Source organism: Aegilops tauschii, chromosome 5 (assembly GCF_002575655.3).
Source record: "Aegilops tauschii subsp. strangulata cultivar AL8/78 chromosome 5, Aet v6.0, whole genome shotgun sequence".
Lineage (NCBI taxonomy): Eukaryota > Viridiplantae > Streptophyta > Magnoliopsida > Poales > Poaceae > Aegilops > Aegilops tauschii.
The window spans coordinates 9,655,602-9,667,924 of NC_053039.3; the positions used below are offsets into that span (position 1 = coordinate 9,655,602).

Below are 12,323 nucleotides of genomic sequence, written 5' to 3' on the forward strand. Positions count from 1 at the left end.
TAGAGTTTGAGTTGTTTTCACATGTAATCTTAAACTACCTCTATCTCTCCCTCTCGTAGCTATCTCTATCTCTTGTACCGAACCGGAATGGGATTCTCTCGTATCCCTTGTACGCCACAGCAAGGCCTGTTTTGCCCTCAATAAATAAACGCACGCGGCTCTCCCAAAGGAGAGTAGGAACGCTTATACCACAAATCTTACATATACCACAGGTTGTGTTTGGGCCTGACGAGAACACCAACATTCGAATGCATCTAGAGGAGCTGGGCTTTACATAAGTGCAATTTTTTTGCGTGGCTGGTCGTGCAGTACCTTGTGTGGACCTCCGACAGGCGTTCAAGGCATGTGTGACAGCCTGATTTTTGGCCCTTTCTTTTTCTTTTCTTTTTCTTTTGTTTTTCTGAGGTTTTTGCTTGAGTTTTCTTTTTCTGTGGCTTTGTGGTCTGGAAAGTGAAGAAGATGAACTCTTCTTTGTTTCGAGAGTGGCTTGTCCTACCCAAATCCTGCCCTAGACCCTGTCATTTTCATGCTAGCCCAAATCCCAATATTCTTTTTATTGGGAATATTCCTTTTCTATTAAAGGAATAACTCAAATTGCCCTAGGTTGTGAAGCAACCTTTATTTCCATCACTCCTAAAATTCCCAAATAATTCTCATAATTTTTTTGGGTCATATCTTTCTCAAATATGACAAAATATTTCATTTGTCATGTTTATCATCATGTTCAAATAATTCATTTCCTATTCTGCCCTAAATGGCACATTGTGAAGCAAGTGCTATTTTCCTTTTCCCAATTGACCTCAAACTCCTTGGACACCTTTTCCTGTCCATATCATTGCCACATGCCAAAATGCAACCACATTTGCCTAGTAATTATTTAATTATGATTTTCCAAAGTTTCTATCCAGAAAGAAGCTTTGTGAAGGAGGTGCAAGCTAGGCATATCCAAATGAGTTGCCATTTTTCATGATCCCTCATATAATCATATCATAGCCCTCAACCAAAGTAGAGCTCCTGTCATGCCTCCATGTGAGCTCATCTTCTATTCTTTGATTCTGTCCAAAATTTCAATTTGTGAAGCAAGTATATTTTATCTTGCTCCATTATGGCTGCCAATTTTTCTAGGCCTTCTATTATCCATATAACCTACCTCCACCCATTTTGGGCATGGTTCATCAAGCCATTATTCCTCTAGAATGTTTGCAAATTTCTGTCCAGAGGAGATGTTTGTGAAGCAAGTACCAGTTTGGCTTGGCGTATTGGTATGAGACTTTTTGAGCATCTTCATAGGACAAAATGACTCTGCGTTGCCCAATTTGAGCTCAAGTTGATGCTTCATCAGAGTGCATCATCCTAATCTAGTTTCTGGACCAGTTTATGTGGTTGTTAAGCAACTACATTAAATATTGATCCTAATCCTCTCCAAGTTACCAGGATGAAAGTTCTTCTTACCATAAACCTCGAAGACAACTCCATTTGACCCAATCACCTCCCTGTTGAGCAGCAGTACACGATCAAGTTTACTGCAGTAAACTTCAGAGGTTGTTTACCAGTTAACCATAGCACTTTTAACCAAGCTACCACCACAGTTACAACCTAATTTGGAAGGACATCAGCTAGACAACATTTTGGGTGTTGTTGAGCATCGAATGCCCTCATTCACGTGGTGACCACGATAATGGCGTGCCTGTGCACGTGCTCTGTGTGCCGTGGCGTGTCCAGAGCACCGTTTGTGCTTTGGCACCGCTCACACTCGTCGTCTTCGCGCGCGTGAGCATGTCCAGTGGCTGCATATCGTCGTCGCCGTTGCCCTGGACCCCTCTCCCCCACCGTCCGCTTCTTCACCGACGCAAGCCGCCGCGCGTCCACGAGCACACAGTACCGACCGGGCATTTATGGCGTTCGGCTTCTTCTCCTCTTGTCCACGAGCTTGGCCTCGTCTCCGTGAGCCCTGCCCCTCGTCCGTTCCCTCTCTCGTCGCCTCCCTCCGAGCTCATGCGCGTGGGCACGCGTCCGCGGCGGTGTCAGCTCGACCTCCTCCCCCGCTGGCTATTTAAGCCATCCCCGAGCACTCCGAGCTCACCATCGCCCTCACCACACTCCCAGACCCCTCCCTAGCTAGTCTTCCGAGCCCCGGAGCCTCTCCTCGCCGCAGTAGGCTGCCATGGCCGCCGCACGGCCTCGGCTAAATTCGCTCGAAGCCGGCCCCCTCCCTCCCTCGTTCCTTCACCAGAGGACTCCCCGGACCACCTCTATCCTCCCCGTGCCCTCGCCCCCTCGCCGGAGTCACTCTGGCCGCAAGCCCCATCGCCTCCCGAACCGCCGTCCGCCGCAGCAGCGGCCCCGCTCGAGCCCGACCTCCCCAAGATGGATGGGTGCTCTGGACGGGTGTGTCTCGGTCCCCTGAGCACGCCGGTATGCTGCACGGCCCGGGAGACGGCCGGAGCTGCCGGAACGGCCGCCGGCGCCGGCCCAGTCCTCTGCTCCGTCGGGCGCGAGCGAGGACAAAACGAAGCCGATGACCCCTCCCTGCCAGCTGGCCGCAGGCCCCGCTCGGCAGCCCCTCAGCCGTTGACCCCGCCTCTGCCACGTGTGTAAGTGGAGGCGTAAAACACTCTAGTACGTTTTCGCTTACAGAAAGCATACTTTCCCCTAAATCCGTTTTCTGTTAGAGTAAGCGTATTTCCTCTCTGTTTCAGCCCAGAATGCGTTTTCTTAATCAGAAAGCGTATTTCTAAGTTTGCGCTTCTGCCTTACCCACTCAGGTACTTGTTTATGATGATATTTTTGCAGAAAAGTCCCTTAACTTCAACCCTTCACAACTTTTCAACCGTAACTCCAAATGAGGTGATTCCAAAGCCCACTTCTTCGTCTCGTCGAGCCTGTTCTGTTGGTTTCATTTTCACTATGGTTTGACACTGTGAAAATGACCATTTTGCCCTTGCGCTAAATCAGGCCCTCCGAGAGAGAACGTTTTCCGGCGATTCTTTTCGCGGCTTCACCGCACTTCTTCCCGGTGCCTTCTTCACCCCCAGGCAAGCCACAATACCCACTTGCATGATAGTCATGCATTTGCCATGGTTTTCAACTTGAATATTTATTAAATGTTTGCTTGTTTAAAATATGTGTATCGTTGTTTCGGTAATGCTTCTGAGTTTGTGCTTGCTTTCTTGCTGTGTTGTTATGCACCTGATTATCATGCCCTGCTAGTTGCTAGTATTCCTTTCATCTGCTTATGCTTTCTAGTAGTACATGTTGATGTTGGTGATGGTCTTCGGTGCATGACTACCGTTTGTCCCGAGTACCATTGTTATGCATGTTTCATTGCATCCAGTTGGTTAAATGCTTGCATTGTTGTTATGTTCTTGCATGATATTTGTTGTTGATGCTAGTGGTCATGCTATATTTCGGAGAAGTATGTACTTGTGATGTTCATGTTAGTCAGTATGCCATGCTCAGTTGGATATGATTTATTGTTGATATGGTGGATAGTTATGTGGTACCCTCATGATAATGTTGATATCATGCTCATGCATTGTAATTACATCATGTTATTTTATCATGGCTCAGCATATTTGCATTCAAGTTTAACCGGATTAAATTGAACTTGAACAACTGTTGGCTGAGTCATGGTGCCACCATATCGAGCTAACCAGTGCAGCCATGCTTACCTTTATGGGAAGGTCTTAACTGGGTCTATTGTCGTGCCTCTCGCTGGTGCCTCCAACTAGGGAAGGTTATGGGCGTGCTTACCCTGATTAGGTAGGTGGACATAACCTTGTGTGCCCGTAGTTGGATGATAAGCGTTTTTGTCCCTGTTTGGGACGGACCACGACGGTGGTCGTTGTGTCTTTGGTAGACACGGGGCCACCCAGGACTAGCCCAGTGGGGAGTGAGTCGGAGTGGCCGGGAGAGTGTCATGGTAGTAGATCGGTTTTGTTGGAACGCCGTTGGTCCACCTGAATGGGAGTGCGAGGCCATGGGTTCCGTGGTGTGGGTACAGTGTACTAACCTCTGCAGAGTGTATATTAAATCTATCGATAGCCGCGCCCGCGGATAAGGGCCCAGTTCGTAGTTGGTCACACTGTGAGTCAACAGTATTAATAATAACTTGATTAACGACAACCCCGGTTCGACGATGGGATAAGTTGGTTGTGATCGCCGGAAAGATCACCTGTAAGACCAAGTGTTGGTCATGGTTGTGATCGCCGGAAAGATCACCGTGGTATCGAGGATACCGAGTTGTTGGATATTCGTGATGTTGTGCGAGAATCGTCTGTAAAGATCAAGCTCCTTGTGGTCATTTAATGATTACTACGGTATTGTTTATGCCAAGCTTGATTTGATCCTGAGATGATCGTGTGATGTCCGAGGTTGGTAAGTGATGCATGTGATGGCTAAGAGGTAACCCGAATAGAATAAATGGTGCATAAAGTGTCATCATGTTGCATGCTAGTATCGTCAGATTTATTGGTTCATGCCATGCTCATATTGTTCTAGCGATATTATGTTCCTGTTGTCCATGCCATGTTATCCTGATGATCTCATGATAATTCATGCTTAACCTATAAATGCCATGTTGATGTTTGTCTTGAATGCTTCTGGTTATTGTGAGCTCACAAGTACATTCAATGCACTGACCTGGCGTGTCAAGCCAGTTTGCAGGTCATGCCGGATTTGAATGCTTGTTTGCCGTGGATTCTTTGTTTGCGAGCTAGGATAAGTGTTCCAGCCAGAGTCCCTGCGGAGTGGAGTTCACCACCGTCGTCGTTGTTCCGCTGCTAGAGTTATTCCGCTGCTTCGAGTTGTTCTACTGCTTGCATAGAGCAACTGAGGATAGCGTAGTGTCGCCGTGCCGATGTTATTCATTGTAACATCGGAGACCTTGTAATCATATTCGTGTAATAATAGAAAGTTGGTTTGTTCTATGCTAAGCAGTTCCGTATTCTAGAAGACTTCTCCTTGATCTCTGGGCTGGAATATGGGGCATTCCGGTTTCTTTGAGCCGGGGTGCCACAACATGGTCTCAAGGGCAACACTTCAGCGTGTTTTACATGCTTACAAGAGGAGGACACCGTGGACCATATACTGGTACAGTGCACTTACGCTAGAGAGGTCTGGTACCGTTTCTTCTCGGCTGTTCACATCCCAGTCCTCAGACCATCACATGACAGCACGTTCACGGCATGGTGGCTGGAAGCGAGGGCAAGGGTGCCGAGCAAGACGAGAAGGACGGGCAGCGTGTTTTCAGATGCCTGTAGCGGGTGAATAAGAAAACGTAATTGCCGTGCCATCAAATTTTGGTGTTCGAAAGAGACACTTGGTTTTCATACGTACGTTAGGATCAGGAGATGTCCAATTAAATTTCAAAAAAAAAGGAGATGTCCAATTAGCTAGTGGAGCATTTCGGTAAAGATGCCAAGGACAAATTCAGTAATCGTACAAAGAAATAAAGGCGCGCAGGGACTGAAGCTTCACGACTTGGCGCCAAGAATAATAGCATCACTGCACTGACCATGCTTTGCTGGGTGTATAAAGCCGCGCAAGAATCAAACTAATTAAGCTCGCGCGCTGCACTCCATGGTTGATAGGATGCCACCCCTCGCAGCAGCGGCATCCTCGTCGCGGTGCGCCCCCTTCGCCTGCCGCCGCGGCAGCGCCGAGCAGCGCTCCAGGGGCCTGGATCACGCGTCAGCACCGGTGCCTGCCGCCGGGCAGGGGTGTGGGCGGCCGCTGGGCCGCGCGGCGGGGGTCGTGGGCGGCGGCATCGCGGCGGCCTTCTTCGCGTCCCTGGAGCGGTGCGCCTGCGTGGAGGTCCGCACGACCGACGACCTGTCCGACTGCAGCAACTGCGCGATGGAGGCCGCGCCGCTCATGGGCGACGGCGGCAGTTCCGGCCGTTCTTCCACTCATTCTTCCACAGCGAGGAAGAAGAGCAAGAGGAAGGCCGGCGCGGGGAAGGGCCGGAGGGGCGGCCATGGCGGCTTTGGGTGCTGCGAGAGCATCAATTAGCTAATTCTTAGTTGGTGTTCTCTAATGAAATTCTCCCTCATATATGCGTGCATGCGTGTGTGTGCAGACTGTATGGCATCAGTAAGATTGTATGAACTGGTCGAGAGACTGAGACCATGCACAGGGTTTTGTATACGATCAATCTTTGATGTTCACTCTTTTGCGGAACACATCCAGATCTATCACAAAAGTTTATTAGAAATACAAAGCACCTCAAACATAATGGAATTTACATCAAGTTTTTTAGACCACCGAGCAACCACCGCCGCTGCCAGAATGAGTTGCTAATTTTACATGTAGGTAGCGTGGCTCTGATTTTTGTTTAAGTTATCTAGTGATAGATGTGACCATATTGCACACAACATGCATGAACTTCAAATCAAGGAGCATATCCCCTCAAAAAAAAATCAAGGAGCATATAACTCTAATGTATGTCCATAAATAATTCGAGAGTTGTGCGCACCGATGGATGTAGAGACAGGGGGTGTTACCCTCTTTTGGGGGGAAAAAGAAAGAAATGAAGTCTATATATCCGTGGAATTTGTTCTAAACTTTCTCCTTTTATTTTTCTGTGCATGCTATGATTCTTATCTCAACATAACAAAGAACATATAATTATATGTCACTCTAATTTATAAGTCCAGAAATACTTTGAGAGTTGTGTGCACCAATCGATATAGAGTCAAGGGGTGCTACCCTCTTTTTGGAAAAAATAAGTCCATATATTCGACGAATTTCTCCCAAACTTTCTTCTTTTTAATTTTCTATACATGGTATGATTCCCATATCTCAACCTAATTAAAAGGCTATGCTTTTTCATGGTTAGTTGAAGACATTTTTAACCAAGATGATTGAGCTACTACTGGTTAAGCAAAAATTGCTAGACTTATGGAAAGGGGTTACGGATTTCGGCTACCTTAATTTCAACTTCTTTTTCCCCTGACTTCAACCTTTTTTAGGGGGATCCCTGATTTTTTTTAGACAACCTCATGAAGTTTTTAGTAATTCGTCACAATGTTTACACGGACGGACGAAAGGTCTTCAGGGTGTCCCAGCCACAGATGGCGGCCCTGACTTCAACTAAAAGACCTTCCCTGATTCCATGCAAGTAATGGATTTGGACGGATGACACCCGGAAACGAGGCCCAGTTGACTAGACGGCTCAAGCCAACAGTAAACCCAGAGAATGATTCAGCTTAAGAAGGGCCCATTAGTGAGATCTAGAGCGCCTTATATTAGCTTCAGTGAATGTATGCACTGTATTAATCACCACTAAAAAATCCACTGTATTAATCACCGCTAAAAAATCCACTGTATTAATCTTCAGAGAGGAGATAAAATTAAGCTCCACAGAAATATCTGAAAATAGTAAGAAAAAAAACTCACAAATCAATGTGTGTGTAGTCACTTTTTAGCCCCTTTAGCCAACCACTTGATCAGTTTCTGCAAATGCCATGCATGTGAGCCTCCTCTTTGATCTGGTTAGCTTTGTGAACGATCTCATTGCCTCACCTCCACACACGTGTCCACCTTAACCAGCCACCAAAGATGCACTATGCAAAATGGCAATATATATAGCTCGATTCCATTTATAAGCTTATCTGCCATAGTGTGCACTTCAATCACAAAACATGTTCCATTTTAAGCATTTCATGATGTCTAGAGAAACCAAAAGCTACACCATTTCCAAAAATGCCAAGCCCATTTTTATATGTACCATGTTTGAAATGAATTATGAGGCGGCCGAAAAAATATTAATCTCACTCGAACTTCTAACCATGAGATTATATTGGTGATTTGCGCTCTAGTTGCCAAAAAGATGAATGCAAAGGCGACGACGGCCCATATACGTTGAGATGCCTATTGAATTCATGCTTCATCCAGTTACTCCAAAAATCTGAACTAACGGAGAGAGGCAGACAATATATTTCAATACTCCCTCTCATGTCTAAGATTTTTTCAATTCTTGGACATGGGGTCTATGTAGGCTATACTTTTTCTTCAATACTACGTTGGCAGGATCTTAAACTCAAAATCTCTTGGCTTCGATACCATATTGAATTCATGCTCCAGTCAGCTACTCCAATAGTCCGAACTAATGAACAGAGGCGGGCGGTATGTTCAAACAATGCCGACTTAGGCACGATTTAATAGCGCAGGGCAAGGCTCCTAACCGTAAATCGATGTGTGAGGCCAGAGGTCTATGTTGCTGCAACCGAGGAAGACAGGGAGGAATGCAAGGAAACCACAGAAATTGGCCGAGAAGAAGACATTGGCGACATGGGAAGGTTTTGGCTACCTTGATTTCAACTTCTTTTCCCACTTGAATTCAACCTTTTTCCCCTGACTTCAACTTTCTTTTTGAGGGGGATCCCTGACTTCAACTAAAAGACCTTCCCTGATTCCATGCAAGTAATGGATTTGGACGGATGACACCTGGAAACGAGGCCCAGTTGACTCGACGGCTCAGGCCAACAGTAAACCCAGAGAATGATTCAGCTTAAGAAGGGCCCATTAGTGAGATCTAGAGCGCCTTATATTAGCTTCAATGAATCTATCCATTGTATTAATAACCGCTAAAAAATCCACTCTATTAATCACCGCTAAAAAATCCACTGTATTAATCTTCAGAGAGGAGATAAAATTAAGCTCCACAGAAATATCTGAAAATAGTAATAAAAAAGACTCACAAATCAATGTGTGTGTAGTGACTTTTTAGCGCCTTTAGCCAACCACTTGATCAGTTTCTGCAAATGCCATGCATGTGAGCCTCCTCTTTGATCTGGTTAGCTTTGTGAACGACGATCTCATTGCCTCACCTCCACACACGTGTCCACCTTAACCAGCAACAAAAAATACACTATGCAAAATGGCAATATATATATATATAGCTTGATTCCATTTATAAGCTTATCTGCCATATTGTACACTTCAATCACAAAACATGTCGCATTTTAAGCATTTCATGATGTCTAGTGAAACCAAAAGTTATCCCATTTCCAAAAATGCCAAGCCCATTTTTATACATCGCATGTTTGAAATGAATTATGAGGCGGCCGACAAATTTTTAATCTCACTCGAATTTCTAACCATGAGATTGCGCCCTAGTTGCCAAAAAGATGAATGCAAAGGCGACGACGGCCCATATATGTTGAGATGCCTATTCAATTCATGCTTCATCTAGTTACTCCAAAAGTCTAAACTGACGGAGAAAGGCGGACAATATATTTCAATACTCCCTCTCACGTCTGAGCTTCTTTTAATTCTTGGACATGAGGTCGATGTAGGCCATACTTTTTTTCAGTACTGCGTTGGCAGGATCTTGAACTCAAGAATTAAATTCATGCTCCGGTCAGTTACTCCAAAAGTCCGAACCAGTGAAGAGAGGCGGGCATATGTTCAAACAATGCCGAGGTGAGCAAGATTTAATAGCGCGGGGCAAGGCCGCTATAGATCGATGTGTGAGGTAGGAGGTCTATGTTGCTGCAATCGAGGATGATGGGAAAGATGCAAAGAAAACACTGAAATCGGCGGAGGAGAAGACATCGACGACATGGGAAGGGAGGGTGAGAATGGGATTGGGCCGGGTGGTGTGAACGGAATGGCTCCAGGATGTCGGACATAGATCCGATGGCTATGAAACATGCTCAACAGATTTCTCCAATTTTCCAGGCAAGTGACTGGCCAACACCTCCGTTTCCCGGAAAAAAAATTATATGAGACCAGGTCTCACAATTAGCAGGTGAGACCCGCCTTGATGGATGACACGTGGCATTCATAAATCACAAAGCATCTAATCTCTCCCCCCTGATTTCAGGTGGGGGGTGGGGTAGATGCTTTGTGATTTGTAAATGTCACGTGTCATCATCAGGATGGGTCTCACCTGATAACCCGTGAGACCTGGTCTCATATAATTTTTTTCCCGTTTCCCCATTTAGCAGCATACATCAAATCATTTCATTTTTCTTGTGATTCCGCGGGGCATCGTCGGTTCTCCACACGAAAAAGCAGATAGATCCACGCATGCAATGGACAAACCCATCGAGCTAGAATAGTAAAAAGGATGGGCAAAAGGATGCTCTCACAAATCTGACAAGATCCAGGCATTTCAGCTAAGGTAGAAACTAACTGCTGGCTGCTTGACACCTGGCACCAAACAAGGAGCTTAGATTCTGAAAATTTCTTAGATTCTGCAAAGGCCCCAGATTAAAGCTGTGCATAGTGCATGCCTGCATTACCGCCTTTTCCCGAAATCTTGAGGCACGCCCATGTGGCTGCCCAAATGCATATGCCCACCATGATCCAGACGCAGACCAGACACCAATCGATCTGTATGTCTACTGGCTATAGCTAGCTAGGCTTTGGAGTTTGGAGGTGCATGGATGCACATGCACGCCATCTGTCCATTAACTAACATAACTAATCCCTAGCTCCTACCATCCCCTGTAGTAAGATTCATGCATCTGTCCACTAACCAACTTAACTAATTCCAAGCTATAGGACTAGAATATGATCATCTAAAATCAATTTCATTCTAAACTGATTTACCACCGGACTTGGGTAAGCAAATTAACCCGTACTTGTTACTGTTTAAGTAGCTAGCTAATCAATCAGCTTTCATTTCCATACATATATAATTAGCTAGCACAAAAGAGTGGACGATGATATTTGTGCTTAGTGGTGGTGCAGTGCGTGCCGCCCACTCGTCGGAACAGAAGAAAATGTTGCACCCTACCTGCCCTGCTTTAGCCTAAATCACGCAGCTTTAGTACTTGGATTAGCTAATGGTAGATCACACGTAGTGGCAGCACGTATGCTTAGCTTTCGACTTTGGAGGCCATAAATAGTAGAGTAGGACTCGCATGCTTCCTTCATGTACAGTGCAACAGAAGATCGATCCAACCTGCTACTGGCTTCCTTGTTCTCGAAGGCTCCGCCGCTCTGCCATTTGCATGCACATATAAAAAGAACTGGCCAGTTAGCTAGTTCATTCCATAATAAATTTGCACATATATGCTCTAACTTGTCGTAGTTCTTTACTACTCCTATCTAACTTGTATTACCTCTGTTCTAAGTTAGGGCAAATTTGACAAGTTTGACCAATAGACGAAATCAAATCATAGAATAAACTGTCCGTGAAACTATTTCACGCGGCTGACCCGTGGCGCCTAGCTCTCAGGCGCTGCACTAGTGCAACGCCTGGGAGCTAGGCGCTGCACTAGTGCAACGCCTAGGAGCTAGGCGCTACACTGTATAGTGTGGCGCCTAGCTCTCAGGCGCTGCACACTGACTTAGTAATTTTCGGATCACACGGGTGCGACGCTGGCCGTGTAGCGCCTAACTGTGAGGCGTTGCACAGTGTAGTGTGACGCCTTCATGTCGGGCGTCACACAAAAAGGTCAGCCGCGTGAAATAGTTTCACGGATAGTTCATTCTGTGATTTGATTTCGTCTATAGGTCAAATTTGTCAAATTTGCTCTAAGTTAGTTGTCTTAGATTTAGATTTGCTTAGAAACAGATGTACGGGACGAAGGGAGTATAAACTTATTCGCCAAAAAAGAGAAAGGAGTATAAACTATTTCAAATTTAAAAAAACATACAGCGAGAATAAATTCCTATAATTTTCTTCGATATTAATTTATATGAGATTATGGAAGCTAATACTATATTCCCCTAGATGCGATCGGTCGATGCATGCATTATATACGGGTGATGATGGTGACCTGATCGAGCTTTGGTATATGCTGTTCCAGTGGCTGGCTGAGCTCATTCCATCTAGATGAGAATATCTACTTTTCTTTTTTGCATTGCATTGCATTGCATAGATCCATTGGTTATTAGTTAGTTAAAGCCAGAATATATACGTCGCCGTCTTTTCGTGGTCGACCCGTAGCTCTCAGTGGACCTGGAATCAACTCGTTATCTTGCCCGACTATTATTGGCCAGTCAGTTTCTTCGACACGTATATGCATACGTATGCACATAAATTAAAAAAAAATGATCAAAAAATTAAGCCAGTTAATTAAGGTTAATATAGTAGTATTTGTTGTTGTTGTTGTTGTTGTTGTTGTTGTTGTTGTTGTTGTTGTTGTTGTTGTTGTTTTCCACCTCGTGGAGAACAAATCAGAAAATTCATTCATTTGTGATCTGTTCATACCTAGGTCACCCCACCTTAATTTGGTTGAACGTATATAGTACGACTTAGACAGGTGATACATCGATCAAGGCGTTAGATTTGGGCACTGCTCATGCCTTAGTGATTAAGGTTTAGAGGTAGCTAAGCTGGCAAGGTGTAGCTATAGCCTTGTGTG

The 12,323-nt window shown here is 45.3% G+C and overlaps 1 protein-coding gene and 1 long non-coding RNA gene across 2 annotated transcripts; both read left to right on the forward strand.

The window, feature by feature from the left end:
- The first annotated feature begins 1,933 nt into the window (after positions 1-1,933).
- On the forward strand, positions 1,934-4,928 carry LOC141023253 (uncharacterized). The gene is made up of 4 exons (XR_012183891.1): positions 1,934-2,594; positions 2,700-2,847; positions 2,956-3,035; positions 4,659-4,928. It is a non-coding gene; the product is annotated as an uncharacterized lncRNA (long non-coding RNA).
- Positions 4,929-5,475: 547 nt separating this feature from the next.
- On the forward strand, positions 5,476-6,242 carry LOC109755205 (uncharacterized). Its single transcript, XM_020314104.4, has one exon. The coding sequence runs from the start codon at positions 5,581-5,583 to the stop codon at positions 6,010-6,012; it is 432 nt and encodes a 143-aa protein (XP_020169693.1). The 5' UTR covers positions 5,476-5,580; the 3' UTR covers positions 6,013-6,242.
- Positions 6,243-12,323: the final 6,081 nt, after the last annotated feature.